Here is a 25,932-nt window from a genome sequence, read left to right as displayed (position 1 = left end):
TGATTGTTTTATTCAAGTTTTCCTTGGTTTCCCTATGCTTTAATTTTAGTTTTGCTATAACAACCTCTGAGTTTGTGCAGTGGTGCAGGTAATTGCTGGTGTAATTGTTGGTGGTACTTCCTCTTACTCAGAAATAAAGTAGCATGTTAGGGAGACAACAACAACAACAGCGATGCCTGTTATAACGTTTCCCAAGTTGCTCTGAATGTTTGAAACCAAAAATACGATGATCCAACCTTCAAAAACAAGTCACAAGCCACAATAGTCAACAGGCTAACAAGCTCTGCTAGCTCACAATAGTCAACAGGCTAACAAGTTCTGCTAGCTCACAATAGTCAACAGGCTAACTAGCTCTGCTAGCTCAGTCACTAATTTGCTTGTAAACAACAATAGCTACCAAACTGTCAGCAGACAAAATATGCAAAATATTGTCCTAAAACCTAATAAATATTACTTCACTGTTCAGACATTTTCATCCGATTTTAAACCATCATTGTGGTTTGAAATGTCTGATTCCATGTGGTTTTTGCCTGTTCAGACAGTCGGAGTAGAATAGGATTGTCTATAGAACAAATTTGTATTTGAGTCACTGTCAGTCAACTGTCAGTGTAGCTACATCTTTAGAGTAGACAGTTCTAGGTTTACTGGAATTTAAAGGTTGAGGGTTTGAAATGTTAACAGACATAATAACAGCTAGGTATAAGATAATCTAAAACCCAGATAAAGCAAAAGCTTTAGATTTTCTTTTTTCAGGACACCTTTCAACCACATAAGTGCTACTTGCAATCCCACCATGCTTCAGGGTCTCAGACGGTAGTAAGGTGGGTTGTTAATTGTCTAAGCTCTTCCAAAGGATTTTCAACTTCACATGCTCTTGCATGAAATAATTATATGCCTAAAACAGGAGCTCTCTAGCACTAACGATGCAGCGTTACGTTCCAGCTAACCTACTTACGGTAATGGTAAGACGAAAATAAACCATAAACCTAACAACAATAAACCCAACCACCACCAAATACAGAGAAATAGCAATCATGGCACCTTAAAAATAAAATCCACAGATTGCACATAGCATAATTAGCATGCCCATGTACGGTCCTCGGTTTCTGCAATCCGCACAATCTACATTTACTGTTGACCTCATATATACCAATCAAAATGAGGTTTGATGAGGCTTAAATCAAGTATGTCACAGCAAACAAAGGAAGACAGAATAAATTAGTCATCAGTTCAGGTTGTCCAAGTCAAGTGAACTTGATGGCAACAAGCTATGGCTTCTTCTTCTGTTTAGTTTCATCGTAGCAGCCTTTGTGACACAGGAGAAGAGGAAGAACATTTGAAAGGAAGCCTGTACATGACCTAATTACTATTTAGGACCAGGTGATTGTTCGCTGTTGCAATAGGTTTTCTTCCGCTGGTGATCGCTGAACGCAGCCCTGGTTAGACCTGAATATGTAACTACCTGAGAAGAGTTGACTTGTGGGGGCAGAGATCTGGGCCTTCTTGGTGATGCGGTAGGCATGGTCAGCAGTGCCAGAGCGGCGGGAGGTGCAGAAGCCTGGAACCTTCCGAACCCCCTCAGGGAGAGAGGGCAGCTGGAGAACCCGCAACACATCCACTGGGTCTGAGGAGAGACAGGGGGGAGACGGGGTTAAAAGGCTGACCAACTGTCCATGGACTTGATCATCCTTCATAACATTTACACACATGGAATCTATCATGACATGCTTCTGACATTAAAACCAATTGATTAGAATAATCTCATTATGATAGGTTTCTGTACAGGACTTTGTGGCCAAAGATTACAGTTAGATTTGTAGATTCAATATTAGGCCTGAAGTCCAAGTATCATAAACAACATTATTTCTGTAGGAAAAAGTATTGCTTAGGCTTATATGGTAATAGATATTCCCCAAGCCAGGTCTAGGCCCCATCGGACTAGACAGTCCCCACTATTCTACCAGTGCCTGTCAAGCAAATGTAACAAGTACCATAAATGTGATAGTGCTGAGTCAGGGAGGTTTGTGCAAACAGAATACACAGACCGCAGACATCACCAGCAATCTCACATCCTGCCTCCATTCCTCGGTATGGCTGTCTGTCAGTTACACTTTGACTGCCTGAAACAATGGGCGGAACCAATGGGCTGAACCCACGAGAGTTGGTTTTCCAGCATCGTATTAAGCCTACTTCTGGACTAAAGGGTCTTTCAAAAAAAGATTCTCCATCAAGCCCCATTGAACCTTTCTGTTCTGCCCAAGTAAAACTTGGGATACTGAGCACGTGGAATGCATTAGTCCTTGGGACCCCAAGAGGCAAGCATTTTGGATTTTGCCATAGATTAGAACCAAAGGTGGTTTAAATAATTAGTTTGTATTATCTGAATCTGCTCTGATATTATTAAAACTAAATGTGCACCACTTGGTGTTCCGGGGGAGTGTTCAGAACCTATCTACAAGGATTTCACCTATCGTAATAAAGAAAGAAAGAAATTAAAGATATAAAGATAATGAATAGAACATATAAATCAACTTAATGGGCACTACTGTTCTATTCATTCTACTTCTATGTACGCTTTCCTATTCAATATGTTAATGTAAAGTCCCCAGCACTTTACAGCCTGAGGAGTTAGGTACAGCCTGACAGAGTTAGATACAGCCTGAGTGTTAGATAAATACAGAGAGAGTTAGACTCAGTTGACTGAGAGAGTTAAGTACAGTTAAGGAGCTAGGTGCAGTCTCATAGAGTCAGGTACAACTTTAGAGTGTTAGGTACAGCTGTACAGCGTTAGGTACAGACTGAGAGAGTTAGGTACAACATAATGAAGGTACAGGCAAAGAGATTGTTATAGACGCTTGGTGCATTTTTCTAGGAACTCACTTTTCGGGACGTAGGAGTTTAAGCTTAATTTATAGTGCACCTTGCTTTGAAACTATTCCTAATTATGTTAAGATGCTAGTCATGCATTATATATTGTGTCACACATTATGCCAGATTTATTAGAGTCACTTTCAGCCACTTTAACAAGCCTTCCAAAGTGGCCTGGAATCAACTGAAAATGGCCTTAACCAAAGCACTCTCACATACTGTGTAACTATATGATATTATACTTCCCATAGACCCGTCTGTACTCTGTATTGTAGTCTAAATACCAATTAGAAATAACTAACTATTTGGGGCTAACAACCTGTTTGAAATCCCCAGATGACAAGTTTATGGGGACCGCTCAAATGGTCCGTTAATATTGTCTGAAAGTCAGGACCATTACCCCAGAAAGGGAAGAGGAGGGGGTCAAGGTTCGAGCAGAAGGGGAATTCTCTACAAGCAGAGAGAGCAGGGGGGTATAATTATGCCCCATTAACTCTCAAACAGGGATGGAGAGAAAAGTGGGGATAGCAAAGAGTGAGTATGGGGGGGTGGGGTTAGATAACAGGGTAGGGAGAGAAAGAGGGAGGACGCGACGGACAGTGAGAGTAACCGGAGGAAGAAGTCAGGGAGAGAGAGAGACGGTCGGCGGGAGAGAAGCAGCAGACAGAACGGCCCTGTGATGCTGGATACTGTATCAGATTCCACCTCAGGATCACACACACAATGTGCACCTCTGTCTGGGCCCGCTCACAGCTGCTCAACGGGCCCTCCCTTGCCAAGGGGGCTTGGGAGAGGAGGACGAGCGAAAATGTAATGACAGTAATACCCACCCCCTCCCAAAAAAAACAGACACACGGGACAGGGAGTGGCAAATACGGAGCCGGGCGGAGGCAGGCATGCCTTTCTCTGTCTCTCTGTACCCACTTTCTTCCTCCCATCTCCCTCTCCTCTTAGCAGCCACATATGGCCCCAGACTGGAGACCACCCTGCACCCAGAGTCATTACAGGGGAGTAGCGGCTTTGTGAAGGTAACACTGAACTGGAAATGATAATCATTCTATTATGTCGCGCGTTAGTTTACTCACAGAGGTAGAGAGGTAAATACAGTAAGTACCGACACACACAGACATGGAACTAGACTGTTCATTTATTTTCATTTAGATTGCCCACATACATTCTCATGCTTTATTCTTTATAAACCGGAAATGTTAGATCATATTCATGGCCACCATCGTAGGTAGGCTTGATTATCAACAACAGTGGCTCACATCTAACACTAGACCAAATCAAAGCATTTCTACCTTTAAGATTAGAGAGAAATGTAGTGCACACAGGCGGCCAAACCAACGTGAACGCAACTCCTGTTAAAAAGCAATTAATCTAATTGACCACTAGATGGGGCCATGTCAGACAGAATCCTGACAGCTGTTAGAACAGGGACCTGTTGAGGAAGATGAGACCTTACAGAGCAGAAAGGGCTGCCTATAAGGGGATCTTAGGGAATCTTATGAGCTCTATGTTACATTTCTATAGTTAATACTAGGAATTATTTTCCCCATGTCTCATTCCTCAAGGTAAAATGTGTGTTCACATACAAAGGATATTAAAAAATCAATGCTTTCATAAAATAAAACAATAATGGAAATAGTCTATTACTACATCGTGACAGAATACATCAAGAAAACCAAGCAACGCTGATCCGAACCGATCACATCACCGTTCATCACGTCCATACATCTAGGCCAACATACAGTTGACCATAAAGCAGTTAACTGACCTGAAAGTAACAGGGTGAAACAAGCCAAGGTGTTGTCCTAACACAGAGCTTGTGGACAGACACTGTCCAGCTGACACGCGCACGCTAAACAAAACTCTGTGGGACCACAGCCCACCAGACCGCTCAACCTCCAGATGACCCTGTAGTCTGGTTCACTGGTGGCCATTAACATTGCTGAGCTTTTGTAACCCCTGTCCGACGTTAAACACAAAATGTAACAATCAGGACTCAGGAGCGTTCCTCACTTTGCCATGTGGGTAAATGCGTTGTTCGGCTCGACCCCCGCTCCTTTCGCCCTTTTTTTCAGGGGCATCCTCGTGCAGCAGCGTCAAATACCAGACAGATACACCACCTGACACCTTGACCCCTAACCTTTCACCTTTATGGTCGCAAATAGCTGAATGGTTGGAAAGCGATGAAGGAGAGGTAAGGAGACAACAGAATTGTGTTGCAGATGGAATGAGACTGCAACAGGAAGTGGAAACATTTCAAACATGGAGGACATGAAAGATGACTGACGAAAACATTTATACAACATTTAAATAAGGCAACAATCCAAACCAAACACCAGTTTGTCCTCGACTTCCTCTCTCTCTCTCGATCTCTCTCTCAATGTCTCCAGCCAACAGTAATAGGTAGGCTTGTGTGTTCAGCACAAACTGGAGGTTAGGCCTATAATTTTATAACATCATTCTCTATAGTTATGATGTATTTATAATGCCCCATGTACACAGAGAGAAAATACATTATAACCACCCACACTATAAATAGGAGCTATTGAGACACATGATATATATATTTAAATGAAATGAGGATTGAAAATGAAAGAATGCACAGCCTGCCACTGTGGTAGTTCCAACGTGTGAGAGAGACTACTGAAGAGTCAGGAACTCAACCTCAAGTTAAGAAACTCTGAATGACTTCTAACCATCAAACATGCCGCAAAACCCCAGATGAAACGTTTCCATAACATATCATCAAGGAAAACACTTGTCCTCTGGCATACAGTTTGAAGGAGAAAAAAGAGAGAAAAAAATACAAATATAACCGCCCAAAAATTGGGTATGATAGATCCCAACAGTTTGATGGAGACGTTATGAAGAAATGTCCCGTCATCAGATAATGTACTGCAACCTGACTACAACCTGGGCCAAACCTAGTAACTTTTGTTCAATTTTTGTCTGAACCCTACAACCTCTGAGTAGAAGGTAAAAATAGATAAATGATAATAACGGATAGGGAAGTCCTTGTTCTCCCAAGGGATTGTTCCCTCAAGCACAGGCAAGGTAAATAGTACAATAAGAAGAGAGATGCTGGGCATAAAGTTGAAAAATCACAACTCATTCTGATACCCTAGTTAAAACATACTATTGGTTTACTCTGTTGGTTTAGTTAGGCTGGGCAGATTAAAACCTAAGCATCGCCCCCGTGCTACGAAGTAAAACCCGTCCGGAATCGACAGCTCAGAGTGCCAACGTGGTTTCCCTGTGGTAACCTGCAGAGTGACTCAGTTGGGCCAGTCAGCCACATGGCCTGGGATAGGATTAGCCTTCAGAGTTGATCTGTGGACCAGACTGTCTCAATATGACCACTGGGACTCCATATAGGCAGACTTGGTGTTCTGCTAAAACATACAGCCCTGGCAGAGAAATAAAGAAACCCAATTGAGGATGAGTGGGAAGGCTGAGATGCCACACGTCTTTGTGGCAGAACGCTGGCAACCGAAACATGCGCAGGCCTCCCAACTCCTGGAGCATCAAGGTAGCGCAGCCGTAGCTTAGCTAATACCGAAGCCTTTACACGCGTTCGACAGGGATGTTTTACAAATAGGCTTAAGTCTGAAGTGCCTTGGGTAGACGTACAGCATAAACCTGTCCAAAATGTTTGGTGCAATACAGCTGCCTTACAGATTTACACCACAGTCAAATTGGAAAACAGTGATGTCAAACCAAACCAGTCCCTCACAGCCCATTTCTCACTGAGTACAGAAAGTTAAGGAATGAAATCAGGCTTGTTAAACAGTGCTGTGAAACTACGATAAAATAAGTTTATCCTCCTCTATGTTTATGGGGAGACTTGGCAACGGTCCATCTGACTCTGGAAATTCCCCTACATTTTGAAATCTTTAAAGGTGAAAATGACCTTGAATTCTTGCATGGGAGGTTGGAGACAACGACAGCCTACGATCTAAGTCTCTAAATGGCCCCTTGTGTTAGATGAAGGGGGTCAGGGCTGGTATTTAGACAAGCCTCCATTTAAACACAGCAACTGTCTGGATTCCACTGAACTGTCCCTAGAAGCAAAGCTGTCACACTTCCATGCACTGTGAGCTGGGCAACCATACATTGTAGAAATCAAAGGTCACTAAATAAATGATCAAAATAGGCCATACATAGCATGACTGGATGACTTGGTCTGTACATGAACACTTCTATTCCTGAGTTAGACTTTGCAACAGCAGACCGCATTACCACTCGTTCACAATTATGCACCTAATCATTTGAGTCCACTCATGAACTGATAACACATTCAAAATGCTTGAAATATTTGAGTCTGGAATAGTTCATATATATAATATATCTATGCAGAGAACAACCGATTTGTGCTCCCAGACACTCCTATGCACATTCCTTTACAAGCAGGAAAATGACAGTGACAACCAGGAACAGTAGGCCTTGACTCGAAGGTTGTCATTATGCTTTGGCAACCTTCGGCAAGTCGATGTTCAGAAAATCCTGAAAGCAGGGATGTATAACTATCTCTCTGGCAAACCCCAAATCATAACCTCAGAAGCACTGGAAGGGCCAGTAGCCGGTTGGGGTCTGGTATTTTGTCTCTCTGAATAGCGGTACTGCTGTGGTTAGTCAGACGTGATATTATGACATTTTTGGTCGGCGGAGATGGGTGCCGGTAGGCCCTTTTGACACAGTTTTAGATTTGCAGTTCTACATGGCTCACGCCAATGACTTGTTCAACGCCGGTTGATCCATGGTGAGGCCCTTGGGTTGAGCATGTTTAACATATACAGTAAGGCCACATCCTGGGCCAACCCAAGCCTATGTTTGGTTTTAACTAATGGCAGGGAAAATCAGGGGGATTTATGACCCGTCGTGGACGCTTTGACGGGCTTTCGCATTTCCTCTGTCTTGTGGGTTCACTCGTCCCTGTAGACAACTTATCGACTCTCGTGACAAATTAACGGATGAGAGGGATTTCTCTCAGATCACAGCATGCCGTTTTATGCCAACTTTATCCAGTACATCTGGAAGGTAGCGTGGCAGTCGGATGAGCGCTCCGACACTGCTGCTACCTGTTGAAGACAGAGCAAGCAGCTGTGGGAACAGCCGTCTTCGGAGTCAACCTTGTGTCCAGCATTACAAAAAAGGAAAAATGAGGAAAATGAGAGAGAGACCGAGAACGAGAGAATCTGAGAGAGTGACTAAGTGAGACCAACAATCCAGGAAGAGAGGGAGAGCCAGAGGCTGAGTGACAAGAAGGGACAGACAACAAACGGGGGAATAAGAGGTCGACGGGCCATCGGTTCAGGCATCCCCGATGCTCGCAGAGTTCTCACAGATAAATAATCCCCACTTGTGTACACTCACAAGCATGACCGAGGCATAGGCTGAGGACAACCAGCCAGGACCCTACTGCACAGCCACACAGTGGTTCCATTCACAACCTGTGTGACTGCACCCGTGAGAGAGGGCGAGAGTGGAGGGGAAAGAGGGTGTATGTGAGGGAGGGTTTTACTTAGCATATACTTGAGACAGACCGTTCTTTGAGAATAATTGCTTTGAAATGAGGTTAAGGAACATCCATGTTAAGAAAATATGCCCACCTATTTTGTTCCTCTAAAAAAACGTTGCTTGCATTCCCCTTACACACAGTATGTCATGATATCCACACTCCTTGTCCCAATGAGATGAAAATAAATAGTACGGGGCAGACATTCTGAGGGAGCCACAGTCCATCACTAATTCTAGCTTTCATTGCCTGGGTGGGGATCCTGTTCTGTCCTTGGTGTAGCTCATTTCCACATGGTATCCGTGGATATCGTAAAGCAACTGTCACGCAATGGCATGGGCAGTAACAGAGTTTTGAATGAACGTTGAGATACTGCCTTACTAGTAGCGCTTAAGACCACCACGACGCCATTACGCATGTACGCATGTACGCGCATTTACGAACGAGCGCGCGCACACACAGGGCGCCTAGCTATTGGTAATATTCGATGAATGATTATAATATTCGTTAAGTAAAAATTGTAATAAAGAGAATGCAGTTCTGAACATATAAATTAGCTGATGCATTCTTGCAAGAGCACTCCATATCGTTTATACCGTCAGAAGAACACAGTCCAATGTGTCAGAGACACAGAGGTACATTCATTTGAAAGAGTCACTAGCACACCATGAAAGGGAGAAAAAAATCCATAGGGTTCACATATGGATATACACAAACACTACTGTACAAAGCGCACATACACACGTAGACACTAATGCATTCACTCCGCAACCCTCACTCCCTCAACTCACTCTCGCAGAAGCACACGGTCCCGTATAATAACCTATTCATAAAAACTTAAAAATGTCAGACTTCCTCTTCCAAAACACACACAGCCTGACGACGGAAAAATGCAATCGGCTCTGCAATCTCAAATTGGAATTCGAGCCAAAGAACACATAGAAGAGCATTCAAATTATGTTAAACGCCCTTTGGTATCGACGAACAGTTAATACCCAGTTAAGCCTGGGAGTTTAAGGCATAATTAAACAAAACTGCACAAAAAAGAACCAACCTTCCAATGTTTGCCTGAAGAGAACCGATACAATGTATTTTAAATGTATGCATGACATTAATATATTACATTGCCAAAATCGTACTACAGGTTTCCTTGTAGGCACTATAGCCTATACTGTTCAAGACTTAAAGCTCAATAAGCTACAATGAATTGTCAACTTTAATGGATACGCGTATGTTGAGTCTGGCCAAAATTGGCATAATGCCTAGTTACAATTATCTATTTTAAACTTTATAAACAGTACAAAATTGTTAAAAGTGTAATCTATATATGAAACATTTTACTAAAAATGTAATTTGTGGAGTTGGGGCAATGAATAGTACCTCTGTGTTATAAATAACCGAACCAATCCCATTCCACAAGTAGTACTCCAGTGGTCACACGAGGAATTACCGTCTTGTACTTCAGACATTCTTTGACACCAAATGTTTCGAAAAAAAAATAATTATAAAGCATTAACGCTATTAAATCATAAAATGAATAACTACCGGTACTCAATAATAATAATAATTCTTATAATAATTGATTATAAAAGCCTGAATGTTACTACGCAGACATAACATGATTTATATTATATTGTCAATTAAATTCGGGTTACTGTTGGTTCCTCCTGTTTTTACACAATTATTTAAATAGTATAACATAAATCATTACTGTATCATGATTGAATCAATATTGATGTTAACAATTGAGGTCGTCAGACAAAGGAAGTCTCATCAATGTTAAACCACATTTAGTTAAAGATTAAGTATATGGCTAAAATTAGATGGAACACAATAAAGCCTTTCTCTATTGTTACAGAATGGACGTCCATTCCCAAGGAAAAACCATCCAGACAAAACAGGAGGGTGATCAGAGTTGGTTGTAATGGGGAGGGGCGGGGTGCACGGGGTGAAATGGTAAACATTAAAATCGAGTCACAATAAAATGTCCAGCCATTACATCGACATGTCACGTTAAATCCACGTACACAAAAGTCCACATCCAGTAGCAATATAGAAAACAGTCAGTCAAATGTGAACTCTCTAAACTTCTGCAGTTTAACTTTTGGGGCATAACGCACCGTCCTATCCTATGGCCCCGTCTGGAATGAAAGCAGTTTCATCCATGCGCAATGGCGCACAAACATGTAAAAAAGAAAAACGTCACTAAATTAATCAATCAAAGCCATTTTAGATTGTCAAATGTAAATTACAAAATGTTCTCTTCAAAATAATAAAAAATAACCACAAAAAGTCTAAATATCCAAAATGGTTGAGCCGTTGGACTAACTGCAACAATGGCAAACTAACTGACACCTGTCAGCGCAGCGAAGTTCAGCATGGACACTTGAGCAAGCATTACAAACCCTTGAATGCAACACATTGTTTCAGTATAGACAATTATATAAATTATAAACCAACTAAAAAATATCCTGTTTTGGGTAAAGTATGCTAGCCTGTATCACAGTATCTCATTGTCTCCTCGCCTGAATACCTGTTACAATCGTTGAAAATCCTAATAGCAACACGGCTTGTAGAAAGCAAATGCTACCACGGTTAGTTGCTGAACATTTTGAGATTTGCTCTATTCCATGCTATCTTGCATTACAAACAAAAATGAACAGAAAAGTCTCACTAGAACGCTGACCATAAGTCTAAAATGAAAAGCCACTTTACCTGCTCGAGCCACGGGTAGTTGGAACAGCGAGAGCATCAGGGTTACCAAGGCAAAAGAGGAAAGGTCCACGCACCATGGTCTCCGCTTCTTCCGAAAAGGGCAATCTCGAATATCCATATTTTGGTTGTAGTTGTTTGACGGTGGACTATAGGATATGTTCAAATTTGATATCCTCTCCCACAGAAAGTCAGTCGAGGAGAGTTTCGACTGGACCTTCTGTGAGGTAGAAAAGAAAAGAATAAGGAGACGCCTCTGGAGACGTCTTTTACCTCTCCTTAAGGCTTCTTTAATAAATTACCTATATCTACCAACGATATGTACAAAATGTAAATAGTAAAAGGGGTACGGGCAATAAATATTGTATTTTTTATCCCTAGTGCTAAAGCCCCATTGAGTCAGCGGAGTGGATATGAGTGCCCACAGCGGAGAGAGCAGAGAGAGACCTGAAATCACTCTCTCTCCTTTCTCTCTCTTTCTCTCTCCCCTTCCTACTTTCTCCCACGAAAAGTGATGGAGCGTGTGTGTGCGTGCTAAGAGAGAGAGTGAATGACTGAGAGGCAGTGGGGACGGAGGGAGGGAGTGATTATGCGTAATTGCGTGCGCGGCACACGTCGGTTACGTGTGCAAATGAGAAAAAGGTAGAGACAGCGAGAGGAAGATCTCGTGCTATAAATTTCAAGCTCATAATAAGCCAGCACACTTTTACTAAACCGATTTTGCATGGGAGTAATACAATAACGTAAGAGACGAATGTAGGCTATTGTATGTATGTAGCCTAAACCTGTGTCACTGTCGTCATATAGGGCCAATATGATGTACAGCACCTTCTCTTTCCAACTTGTCTTAGTATCCGTGGCATAGTGTTGTACTTTATCCAGCAAGCTTTTTAAATTATGGGTGTGGGTCTGTCTGTCAGTCAAACAGATATTTTGTTTCCCTGTACATGCCGACAAAACACCCTTAACATGTTGGTCCGACAGATCCTCTAAATCTGTAGAGAAATTGCCACAGCCAATCAACTCGCTGTCCGAACTCACACATGCATCTAATCCACGCCCATATTTGAAACACTGGCTTTCACATGGTCCTGTACAGTCTCATTGGTCAATCCCACGTGGCATTGGCGACTAACCAGGTGTAACAGCGAGAATTTGCACATCAGGCAAATTCCTCAGGATACTTACATTTTTAAAATGTCAGTTTTCATTCCTGGCCTATAGATGTTTTTTTATTTAAAAAAGATAAATGAAGTTATATATAAATATAGGGGAAATACTGATATTGTATATTTCCAGCCACCACACCAAAAAACAATCCAAAAAAAGAAACATCAATTAAATTCAAAGAATGTTTTGGTTCCCAACCTTCATTCATGCACTACACATGAATTGTATAACTTTCATTATATTTAATTATCAAACATATAATACCATAAGAAATTAGCAAATATTGACAGCGCTTTGGCAAACAACACCCAGCCCTAATAGAAACACGATATAAGCCATGGCAACGTGTACAATTACAGAAAACAAGTTTTAAAAGCTGTACAGTTTTCAGTAGTTAAATGAACAAAATGTCAAAATATATTTGCAACCAAAAGACAGCTATGGTTGGAGACTGCTATTGGCTACACGCACTACTACACCCTTCAAAGTTGACCAACTTTGTCACCAGTGCTGAATACAATCCTAGGGAATAAACTGTATATCATTAGTTTTATAGATTTTCCTGAACAGCTGTGACTATAACTATTTAAACTAAATCTATGTAGGAGCAGAATTATTTTCTCACCTCAACTAGCCACAAAATCCCTAATTTGAACATAATTGTTTTCTGGAAGATGCAAGATCAACCTACTAGCAATTTAAGTTTCAGCCAATAAGCTTCGACTCCTTAGCAATTTGAATGACATCTACCAAGATACACAGACGAAAGATGGCTCATGAGCACTACTTTCAGAACTACTGGCAAAAAAACGTAACCGGTTCCAGGAAGTCTCTTTGTAGTCTGCAGGTTTGTGTTGTGTTATGAACATGTATCTCAATAAACATTAACATACAGACACACAAATGGACATCAGCCTGATATTAAAACATCATAAATACTCAATGTTTGCAACTACCTATACCTTTAGAGAATGGGACAAGCTGCTGTTCGGACAACAACAGTGGCACTGCCATTAGAAGAAGCTCTAGCTAGGAATTCATAGAACACAATAGTATTTAAAAGTTATGAGGAACAAAATCACAGTATCCAATTGCAAAAATTATACTTTAAGGGTAAGAAAATGTGTATCGTTTATTTCCTCAAATATTTTAACTTAAAAGTAAGCATTGAGGTGTCTTTAATTAAAATAAAGATAAAACCAACATTAGACATTGATAAATTATACATATTTGTTTTAGTGGTGAAGTGAAGAAGTGCAAACTTGGCATAATCCACTGTTACAAATTTTCCCAACACTAAAGAAATGTGTCAAATATATTGTAATACTAAATAGATTTGAGTATTACTAAGTTGGAGAAATATTGCATCTTGCTTCTAATTGATCTTTAGGATTTTCTCTGTGCTTCTAATACATCTCCCTTGTACCTCACAAACGTATTGTCCATCTCATCATCTATTTCAAAGCCATCATGAAAAAAGATGTACAGTAGCTACCTGTGCGGTTCTATGCTTTGTAAATTGCTGTACAGCTAAACAACCAGTGTTTAGTCACTTTCTTTGAATAAAGACCGGCGAGCCAGCAGGCAATCATTAAGTATAATCACTCTTTGATGTTCTTTGCCTCTTGCACTTTTTTTTACTCCCTCTCATTTCCCTCCTATTTCTGACTTTGATTCTCTGAAGGCAAAAAGTTTGTGTTCTGTGGTATTTTCACCATCACTCCACTCAGTCTCTCTTGCGCCTTGACTGCGCAATACAGATAGTAGTATGCAATTCAGAGCATGAAGTAAATTGTCTGCTACTAGAAAGGACTGTGGCTCTTTTTTAGTGTTCTGCATTTTGGCACTGTCTAGGCATTTGCATGCAAGGCCCTGTAGGAACATTGTGCTCCTTTAATATAACAAACTACAGGGAATGCAAGACACTTCATAATCAACCAGTCATTGCAATGCATGGCACAAGAGTCAACGTCCACTTTGCATCCACCAATTATGAATCTGGGATTATATAGCAACAGCAGCTGGACAATAATTATAGCTACCAGCAAGATCGAAAGGGACAATCAGAACTTGACTGATTTTTATGTAATGGGGTAAACATAATCCAAAATCGCTAAGTGACAATTTTCTGGTATTATTTTGGGACATTTTGGACTGTAGGGCAGACTGGACGCTCTATGGGCCAAGATGTTTTTGGCCCTTAACGGTCTGGGGCTCAGAAGCCGCAGGCTGAATAAAGAGTGACCCCTAGACAGTCATGGTATCGTGTAGAGCCGTGCTCAGCTGGGACACAGTGGCCTTTGCTTGTTTCCATATTAAATCGCGACCATTACTGTTTTTTTTGGAACCTGTGGTGAAAGCCAAGCAAAAATGTACCGATAATATTAATTGTATGAAATGCTGGTTCTTTTAGAGTCACTCCTAGTAGTCTCAATGAGTCGTGCTCGTCAACTGCATTTATAAATGCAATTCAGTGAGAATGTAACATGTATTAAAGGAGGGAAGACCCAGGACCGCGGCATTCACATATCTAAAGGATTGAAAAATGTAACACAGGCACAACCAGGTGAATATCGACATCTCTTGGAATGAACGAAAAACAGGTGAAGTGAATGACTTCACAAAATCAGAATACCTTTTTGGATGTGAAGCAGAAATTTTACCATGAGATTAGAAGCCAAAACAACAATACAGTGCTAAAACCTACTGACAATACAGCCAGATATTCTTACCAGACCAAATTTGGCCAGCATGTTTTTGGGATCAGTCTCAACAGTTACTGAATTTACCTTAAATGTCAGCCTCTTTAAATTAATAAAGCCTACTAATTTGTCTGCAGTAATTTCAGGGTTTGGACGAATACCGCAAGGCTCTGTGGTTTATTGTGGTCTTGGTTAGCCACCCCACGTACCAGTCATTCACCACTCTTTAAGAACGATTCACATTTGATTGGCCGAGATAGTGTCAACGGCCGTGTGTTATCTACTGATGGGCTACAGCCTCAGAGAATACATCAAACCAAAAGGTGGCCGGGGGAGTTGGGGGGGGGCTGAGGAATTGCAATAAGTGCAGTAGAGAGTGAGACAGCAAGTGCTTGTGGGTAGCCTGACTATATCCAAAAGTGGAACCTTGTAATTACAATAAAGCGGCCATTTTATATTGCTGACTTCCTTGAAAAGTCTGTATTTTACTGGGCAGGGCTGCAGACCGCACGCACACACCCTGCTCGCCACCTAACACTGAAATAGATCAGAGAGGGGGGAGGAAATTGGGCAAGGGAGGGGTTTGGGGAGGGGGGTTAATGCCCTATGTTAGCATGGAGTGAATGTGTGTGTATGTGACACACGTGGTCAGGGCTAACTGATTAAGGTAATGTAGGTAAAAAGAAGGAATTGAATGAGAGAATGGGTCACTGATGTCGAAACTGGCCCGTGAACACACCCAACTAACCACATGTCTAGAAATAGGCATTCAGAGAAGGAGAGAGGAGTGAGAGAAATGTAGAGAGAGTATAGAGACAGTCCTAGACAGAGAAAGCCTAACCCATAAAGTCTAATACAGAGAAATAGTCTAATACAGAGGAATAGTCTAATACAGAGAAATAGTCTAATACAGAGGAATAGTCTAATACAGAGAAATAGTCTAATACAGAGGAATAGTCTAATACAGAGAAATAGTATAATACAGAGGAATAGTCTAATACAGAGGAATAGTCTAATACGGAGAAATAGTCTAATACAGAGAAATAGTCTAATACAGAGAAATAGTCTAATACAAAGAAATAGTCTAATACAGAGGAATAGTCTAATACAGAGAAATAGTCTAATACAGAGAAATAGTCTAATACAGAGGAGTCTTACACATGAGACTTACAAAGAGGGCGAGTCTTACATAGGAGTCTCACAAAGAGAAAGAGTCCTACACAGAAAGAACCTTACACAGAGTCCTACACAGAGAGGACCTACACTGAGAGGACCTTATACAGAGTCCTAAACTGAGAGGTTTTTACACCAGGTTTGCACAGAAAAAGCTATACATAGTCCTACACAGAGAGAATATGCACAGGTAGGTGTGCTTTCTGCTCTATATGTTGGTGTTTATGATGTCTGAATTTTGCGTGCCCTCTGTGAATTATGTCAGTTTGTATGCACTAATGAGGGGGGAGCAGAGGTGTACTGCTAGGCTTCTGCATATTAATCAGCACATATTGTGTGTGCTGTAGCTGGCCTGTCTTTTGGTTAATAAAGAATTCTCATGTAGCTCTCTGTATATAACAGCAGCATGTTCCACAGTCGCCAGTGTTCAATTTAAAGGCAACCACTGATTTGGATCATTTAGCGCAATCACTATTAGAGAACATTCGGTAAGATGACCTAAAATGGCAACAATACAAAATAATTTTGGCAACACCCACAGAGCCTATATCATGAAGGATGCGGAGTTCTTCAACCACCGAAAATGAATACAGAGCTTTTACTGGATTCATTGTGAATTTGTATCCAGCCTATAGCGACCTGTTGATGTTACCTTTAATTAGTTTTGCATCAACAAAATCCCCTAATCTAAATACAGCATATATATTGAGCACATGAATCACCTCAGCATCCTTCAAACCATTTAAGTTGGAAAACAAGACAGAGGTGAGCGATATGAGGGAAATTAAGGTGGGGAAGGTGGGAGCTGGGAGGAAGAGGGCAAGTCATGGAAAGGTACAGGCAAGAAAAATCATAGGAATGAATAGTAGAAGAGGGCGGGCAGGCTACAGGGGCATGCAGGGGGAATGAATGAGGGCCATTGATGAACAGAGAGAGAGAGAGTGGGACTGGGGGATCAAACAGTATTTACACAGGGAGATTCCAGCTTTTTTTTCGTGGGGAGCAGAGAGAGGGGCAGGCGATTGGGGGTTCACTTCAACTGACCTGGTGACTACAGGATGGAACGTTGGTGACACTGTCCCAGAGATGAGTGTGTGTATGTGAGAGAATGTGTCCATCAAGATGATGGTGTACATCTGACTCTGTAAAACCCCAATGGTTTCATGTTGGAATAATGATTGAAATGGTTCCTTCAATGAGCTCCCGTTTCTGCACTGACAGAAACACCAACTGTGACGGGTTCTAGATCGACGTGTCATAAACCACACCCTCAAGGAAATAGGCCATGACGTAGCATCCTTCTACGTGACGGCTTTAGGGTGACTGGGCCATCTTGAAGGATTTCCTGAGAAGAACCTGAAATGGCACGTGTTCTTCAAAACATTTTACATCTCGTTTTCACCTGGGTGGCCGGAGTTTGCTCTAAAATAGGAGCCTGATGGCAAACGGCAAATGACCCACTCAGATGGTGAAAGTGGAGTCAAAAAACAAAGCAATGACACTTGAAACATACAGTGAAGACTTACACTTCTGATCATTGATTGACAGACAATACAACAGCCATTAACATTAGAGACAAATGTACTTTACGTTTTAGAGTGGACACTCGCAAATCTTACATATATGTTAATATTATCTTTGACAAGACAGTGAGAAAGGAACACAGATGAAGACCATACAGCGTTGTGACAGGTAAGGAATTACATTTCTGAAGGGATTTTCTTGACTCATTGTAGTCTAGTGACTTTTCAAGTAGACCTATGGTAATGTCCTCCAAGTAGTCCTGTGGTAATGTCCTCCAAGTAGACCTATGGTAATGTCCTCCAAGTAGACCTATGGTAATGTCCTCCAAGTAGACCTATGGTAATGTCCTCCAAGTAGTCCTGTGGTAATGTCCTCCAAGTAGACCTATGGTAATGTCCTCCAAGTAGTCCTGTGGTAATGTCCTCCAAGTAGACCTATGGTAATGTCCTCCAAGTAGACCTATGGTAATGTCCTCCAAGTAGACCTATGGTAATGTCCTCCAAGTAGTCCTGTGGTAATGTCCTCCAATTGGCTTCTTGCAGGATTTGCCACATTTCTTCTTTTGAATTTGTCTGATTTTGTTTCTCTCAACAGTACACTGAGTTGGCCAATCTAATATCATGAGTGTTCATTTGCAGATTTAAACTCAAAGTAGAGCAGTGTGTGTGGTTATTATCATCACAAAAGATAAAGATTTAGACCAATCTGTAATTTTCCAGGAAGTACAAACCGATATATAAAAGTCTGTTTATATTTCTCAGAATAGAAATGTCATTGATTTTGACCACACCCCAACACTGTTGGATGAAATGCAGTTGCTGATCATGACAGCTGCCAACATGTCTAAAATAAGTCTGCAGACTGGCATTAATGTACTTCTCAAATATTATTTTAAAATACAGGTATATGAACCAAACGTTTTCAATTTAGACATAATTGACACATGCAACATTTTCACACTGACTGTCACTCAATGATTTATAGTCTTTGTCATACTGCAATCTCTATCCCTAAACTTAACCAAACCATAATGCCTAACCCACAATCATTACCCTTAACCAAAGTTTTACCCAAAACCTAGTCAGTAAATATTTTCTTTCCTAGTGGGGACATCCATAATTACTTATTTTCTGGGGACTAAAAGTTAAACACGCTCAGTCACAAACACACTTCAAAAATTATTCAGAATCCCTCACTTTCTACATATTTTCTTATACTATAGACGTAATTTATAATTGATTAAATATATTTAATATTAATAAAACAGGGTGTAGACATGTTATAGAAATCTGTGACTATTTTAGAAAGAAAAACTGAATTATTGAATTTTGCATTACAATCCAAATTCAGCTTAGATCAATCTGACCATCCTTGTGAGGTGTCTAGAATTTAAAAATTTTTGGCAAGTACAAGTGATGGGACATGATTTAGAAAGGAACTCAAATGTCTGTAAGATCCCACACTTCACTGTCAGAGCAAAACCCAGAAGTCTCCAACATGGTGAAATAGAAGAAGTTTGGTACTCCCAAGACTCTTTTAAGAGTTGGCCATCCAGGCAAACACTGTTTACCTGACAGGCTACCTGTCAGGTAAACAGTGACCAAGAATATAATTTGTTATATACTTACACATTAAGTCTATAACAAAAAATATGGATAACTGTACTTACCAAAAGACTTAAAAGCTGTCATTTTGTTATTACATCAAAAGATGTCACAACCAAATATAAATGTGTTGGGGTTGAATACTTGAAAAATGAAAGCAACATATTTCTGTTTTTACACCTCCTACAAAAATTAAGTTATACCGTTATCCCATGAACTGACATACAATTACAAAACTGTTTAGTTGTAACTGTTGAAAAAATAAAGCAGACAGTAATTAGTTCATTTGCCTGTGTTGGAAGTCAACCCCTGCTCTTCAGAGGCCATTCTCACGGTAAGTCAGGGCAGGTGGAGCACACCGTCGTGCTAATGTCAAAATGACCCGCCTGACCTTCCCTCAACCCAGAGGCCAGCTGTCCACTGAAGCTCTGGCCTGGCTGCTGTTTTGGTAACCTCACCACCCACAACCAGTAGCATAGCTTCCAAAGTTCACAAAAAAGCTATATCAAATCATCCATCCTTCAGAATAGAAACTTCAGTTGATTTTTCAGTAATGTTTCACTTATTATCACTGCAAGCTAAAATGATATGTAACATGAAGGGGTCTACACCAATAACAACATAATTGATAACAACAGCGAAGTTATGAAATAACTACAAATGCAACAAGCAAGGATTAATGCTGGGCCTGTTTTTCAGAAGAGGTACTGTTCTAGCAGCCATTTGTCAAAGTGATGGAAAAAATATAGAGACTGTTTGATATCATGATAATGTTTTATAATCTGATATCTTGTTCTTTCCCATTATTTTACCAGGTGTGTTGACTGAGAACACATTCTCATTTACAGCAACAATCTGGAAACTATTAGGATAAACTTATTTGAACAGGGACAGAATTACAGATTTCTTTACCTTGCAAGGCTCTGGGATTTGTTCTAGCAACCTTTCATTTACTGGTCAGATTCTCTACCCACTAGAACAGCCAAGCCAAATATCAAATTGTTCATAAAATTTATATTCTATTTATATTATTAATAATATTTTTTTTGTGCTAGTATGCTATGTGCACCAAAACAGTATATTTCCTTCATAACTTACTCTCAATCTTCTAAAATGGGAAAGAAAACACTTTATCAGCACTTTTTTATTTTCTTCCACGACTGTTTAAAACACATAACTCCCTCTTTTACATCTGCAGTGGTCACGGTGAGCAAAACAAAAGTGTTTGTATAAGATTACAGTAAAACCACAAAATCGAATCACAACAGAACAATAATCATGAGATTTGCAGTAGCTATCGTATCATCCTTTAAGTAGGGTGGTAAATACTGTGTGATGTGGTCCCTGACCATTCCCAGTTCTACTGATACAACCTGAACATCCACCACGCTCCAGAATGGACCACTATGGTTCTGTCCTGACTGAGGTAGAAGTGGTGCTCCGCAACGGGACAGGTCAACACGGAATGCAACGGGGGGAGGAAGGGAATGTACCACTGGGGTGTTGAGGAAGGGGGTGGGGAGGCAGGAGAAACACAGGGGAAACAGAAGGGCCTTTTGTGAGACAGGAAGCAGCAGAGACAGGCCCATTGGTACAGTAGAGCCTTGGAGGAGGGCGAGGGCAGAGGAGAACTGTGGAGACTTCATCCTATGTAGCCTTATCCACAACCAGCTGTGCACCGGAAAGGTTTGGAATTTGTCCATTTACATTTTAATAATTTTAGAGATGCCCTCATCCAGAGAGGCTCACAGTTGTGAGAGCAGACATTTCTTAGCTATTTTCTTTTAGTACAAGTCCCCCATGACTATCAAACCGAAAACCCAGGCTTTATAACGCCCTGCTCCACCAACTGTTAAAACCAGTTTTCACTCAGGTGAAAAATGTTCTGTTATTACCATATGGGACTTATCGCTAGCTAATTGAAGGGGAATTCCATGGAATGTATGCAACTTAATAGTGTGTCCCAAACCAATCAGGGGTGTAGTACCAGAGAAAAGATGTCAAATACTTGTCAGTTTGTCCTTTACACGATTTGAGGAAACAGAAAAATAAAAAGTTGGCAAAAGTATTAGAACTGTTATACCTGGTCAAATAGTAAATATACAGTCCTAAGAAAATATATTTTTTATGAGACCAGGTAACATCCCTAACGTATACAAAATAACATACTCAGTACCACAAGCACCTGAGGTCCATTAGTTTCAACACTCCTTTTCAATCGACAAGACATTCCACTTCCCATAGATCTCGTCCTCCGTCGATGACCTGTCAACAGGATGGGATCCACAGCTTATGATTGAGACTGATGAGGTGTGTAAGCAATTTTACAACTTCTGAAAAGGCTAGATGGAGCAATAACAATGTTTTTTTATATACAATATTACGCCAGAAATCTTTAGGGGTTGTGCACATATGGGCGTTTGGATTGCGCTCAGAAGCTAGAAGATTTAGCATATAAGACGAATCTTGGTTAGTGATCATCATATACACACTGGTCATTTTCAGCAGCGAACGCTACATAGTACTTTTGCCCATGCACAAGAAATGGCGCCCTTTCTCATTGATTTCTAGTTACAGTTTATTCTCCAGTTACAGTTTCTTCTCCAGTTTTCTGATTGTCTCAGAGCTCGCAATTAGCGCCTAGCGGTTGAGCAAGGCCAAATGCTGAAGGTTAAGCGCTAGCTGTGGGTGGTCAACAAAACGCAGCATTAGGCGAGTTAGCGATCTGAGGTAAAGTGAACGCCAAGTGATCGTAAAGCCTACAATTGCTACTGTGTGCCCCACTTACAGGCCACCAGAGAAATGTAAAACTATGTATCTGGCCACAAAGTGTTTATTTGCTTGTAAAAACACTACATAACATTAGAATACAAACACATTAATACAAATTAAAAATATTTTCTTGCTTTCACCAAAATAACTTGAAGACAGAAAATACAGGGCCCAAAATGGCCTTCCACTGTAATTCCCTGAGGGACAGAGGGGTAGGCTATCTTGTGAGGTGATTTCTCAGCAGCTTGGCACAGTCACCTGGCACCAATGTACATGTTTCAACTGTAAAAGGTCTTGCAAGAAATGCCTGTCTTTGTGACATTTTACCAGAAAGCAGTTGTTATGGTTTATGAGGAAAATACATTTTCCTGGTAGTACAGTCCCAGTGAAAGCTTTGGACACACTAAGCCATTCAATGGGTAAAAGAGCACAAAAATATTCTGCAAACTAAAGCCACGTTTGAGGTCAGAATTCCTCAATGTCTGCCTCTGGGGAGAGATCAGAAAGTATGTGATCAAGAACAAATAACTACAACGAAACAGAATAATAATCCCTCCACTTCCTTCCTGTCTGTGCTATTCCAATCCCTTCCCCATTTTCCCTAGGTTACATTTCATCCCTCCCACTTTAAATCCTGGTGAGTACGCCTTTGCAGATGCCCTCACTTACCTTATTGTGACTGTGCCAAAAGACATATAGAACAAAAATGCAAATGTTCACTTATTCAAATAAATCAGATCTGAAACAAAGACTAATGATATTTGGTTTCTCTTCAGAATTGTACTTTGTGAGTGAAGGTACATAAGACTCTAGAGATGTTCTAACTGCGATGGTGATCAAGTCAAAATCTGTCGGCCAGTGATGTTTTCCATTTTCTGTAAGAATAATAATTATGATCATAGCTTCAAGACATTGGACGGTACGGGATGTCTGATGTTCTAGTCAGCCTCTAACTACTGCTGGCTTTGTAATGGGTGTACTTTTCTTTTTGGAGCAGAACGTCTTTCTCTCAGATCTGGAATTACACACTATATGGACTATGTTCTATTCTCATTTTGCCCTCTTAACTATTTTCGGAGGCTTCTCCATGTCCACCAAGTATACATTTGAATAGATGTAGTTTACATGCTGCTGTGTTTACGATGAAATGCTGAAATCCCATTGTTTCCTTACCCCATCTAAATGCATCCTAGTCACTATGTCTCTCCTTACATAAACCATACAATACAACCTACTTTACATACTATAAAACCTACTTTATGTACTATAAAATGTACTTCACATGCATAGAAATACGACTTTACTGCTACAATTGTCCATGTATATTGACAACAGACATCAAACTATTGACATCAAAACAATGAGGCAACAGCGTTAATGGATTTTATGCAAAAATGGTTGCATGTCTTTGGTGTAGCTGTTATGACTACTGCATAATGCCCCCCGCAACAGCAGATACTAATCTTAATAACAGTCAATAACAACATAGTCATAATTTGTCACAAAATACATGAAAAGGGATTTTTATGATACATTATTTATTTAGAGCTTATTTTAAGTCTGTGAAAATTCAGGTCCATGGAGTTTGGTATAATGTAAATATTAGGTTTGCACACTTCTAGTAAACATGGAGAAGTGATAAGGTGTTTTGTAATCACACAGGCCTACCAACTCTGGGAAACACAGACATGCCATCCAACATCCTAAAACACAATCCTTAGTCTCATAACAACGGTACACATTCATGTGAGCAATAACGGGTTGAGTTTGGAGAAGAAAGACTGGGTTCAGGAAAGGTTCAACTCAGGGCATTTGACCAGACAGAATGAAGATGGAGATCAGAGAGGAGACACTTTCTTCAATGGAATCAGTCAGATGTGACTGAAACAACATGGAGGCTAAAAAACACAATGTAAAAGACTTAACACATAACAGATGAAAATTGAAGGAGCCTGACCTTTGAACCCACTGCTTTGCAATTTGTATGAATAACGTCTGAAACCCACTGTGCTCTAAGGTTTTAGAAATTAAGTGTTTTCTAGTTAGTGATTAAAGCACTTAAACAGTACGGGGACGGCTTGATCCTCTACATCTTTCCAGATGTGAATTTCTGCTGTGTTACAATAATCAGTACACAGGTTCAATCAGTTTCTGGCCACCTGCAGCTAGGAATGGTAGCTCTCACACCAAAATTGCCCAACAAAATATTGGCAAATCACTTCAAACACATATTTTAAGTTCAGATTCCCTAGCAATAATATTGAGAGAAATCAAACATTTGAAGCACGGGTTTAAAACAGAACTTGAAAATTCCATCCCTGCATAAGGGCGCCTTTATACCAGCCTCTAAAACGTAGGGGAACAGGCTGGGAGGGGGGGAGGGAGGGAGGGGGGGGACGGGGGGCCAGGTGGGAGGAGAGGAACAGGATTGGGGAGGGAAGGAGTTTGGAAAGAAAATGTGTTGAAAAGACCCTGAGAGAGATGAAGAAGCCATCGCAAGACAGTCCTACTAGGTGTGAACAGCAGGGAGCGAGGCTGACTGAGAAGTGAGACAATGTATATTGGGGATACTGATAAAAAATGAAGTGTCATTTTCTATAGAGGCAACTTCAGTCCTGGTGGGACAAAACCATTACACCTTGTTGTTTCTAGCTGCTTTCACTCTTCTGGTATCCAAGGTCTAATTTTGTCACTGATTAGGAGATGAAAACCAGAAGTGTTTGTCCTCCAGCCAGGACTATAGGTGTCAACCCCAAGTAAAACAATTTCCACTGATGAATGTAAATTATGTATGGACTTGAATAAAAGACATGAGTCCACACTAAAAGACATGAGCCTAAAATCCAACAGAACTACTGCTTGACATCAAGCTTATCCATGTCTGTTTCCATCAATAGAGGTCGTTGTATGTTCTCCCTCTGCTGGATACCACTGGAACAACAGACGTAACGTCTTAGGCGCTACAGTACACCGCTTGTGTTAACAGGTTCCGTTTAGGTCAACTTCCACTCACTGATAAGAAAGCCGCAATTAGTCGTGTGTATTCCATGTGTAACGTAAAGTTTGTTTCGGTATACGGCTGAATAACACGAAAATTACACAAGTAAAGAGGAATGCTTATTGTTTTTCTGCCATTATGCTATATGACAAAGTTACTGAGTTCCTACACTAACGTTAAGTGGCTACTTGCCATTTTTCAATAAACTAGTGTTGTCACGTGGCACTAACCTACCCAAACTGAACTCTAAACAAGAACAACTTTAAATGTTTTACCATTTAAAACTATTTTCTATCAACTCAAAACGTACTGTCCATTTTCACAATTCAGGGAAACGTACACAAAATGTGGACCGTGAATAAACCAATGAGTCAGACCTGGGGGAGGAGACATGGGCGGGGTGAAATAACAAAAAACTAACCAGCAGAGAGAAACGGTCATTACCAGACAGCGGCGACCGACGGACGGACACTCCACAGTCGGTACAGCGGGCTGGTGGAAAATACACAGTGCAGTTCAGTGAATAGGCAGACATAAGTCGGCGCTCCCTCTGGTGGATTGATCGCTAAACTACAGCGCCACTGGTCACTCGAGGCCCGGGGGTCCTGCTGGACTGAGGACCAAACCATTCCATTCCTTGGCACAGGGGACCACAATGGCCAGTTGGGACATTCCATTTATTGGAAAACAAGTAATTATTTGTACAAAGCCTGAAGAATGTGTAAACGGATTTATGTTAACTCAGAGCATTAGAAAGAATAATGAAATAAAAATGAATCCAATATTTGCTGATATGGCGGTCAAACAAGTCTGTTCTTCTAATGCCTATTTATACATGGACTGGAAAGCATAGATACAAACAGAATCCACCGAGACAGGAATTGG

The 25,932-nt window shown here is 40.8% G+C and overlaps 1 protein-coding gene across 4 annotated transcripts in view; it reads right to left on the bottom strand.

Annotated features, from left to right (window-relative positions):
• col11a2 (collagen, type XI, alpha 2) overlaps window positions 1–11,641 on the bottom strand; it is a 43,013-nt gene extending 31,372 nt beyond the window's left edge. For all 4 annotated transcript variants that reach the window (XM_034294700.1, XM_029122732.2, XM_029122733.2 and 1 more), the window contains exons 1-2: window positions 11,108–11,641; window positions 1,463–1,624 (exon numbers count right to left, since the gene is read on the bottom strand). In XM_034294700.1, coding sequence (XP_034150591.1) covers window positions 1,463–1,624; window positions 11,108–11,225 — 280 coding nt within the window. In that variant the 5' untranslated portion in view covers window positions 11,226–11,641. The remainder of the gene's footprint in view (window positions 1–1,462; window positions 1,625–11,107) is intronic.
• Window positions 11,642–25,932: the final 14,291 nt, after the last annotated feature.

This window comes from Esox lucius, chromosome 10, assembly GCF_011004845.1.
Source record: "Esox lucius isolate fEsoLuc1 chromosome 10, fEsoLuc1.pri, whole genome shotgun sequence".
Classification (NCBI taxonomy): domain Eukaryota; kingdom Metazoa; phylum Chordata; class Actinopteri; order Esociformes; family Esocidae; genus Esox; species Esox lucius.
Note: the sequence above shows the minus strand (reverse complement) of the source record. Positions and strands in the feature narration are given on the sequence as shown.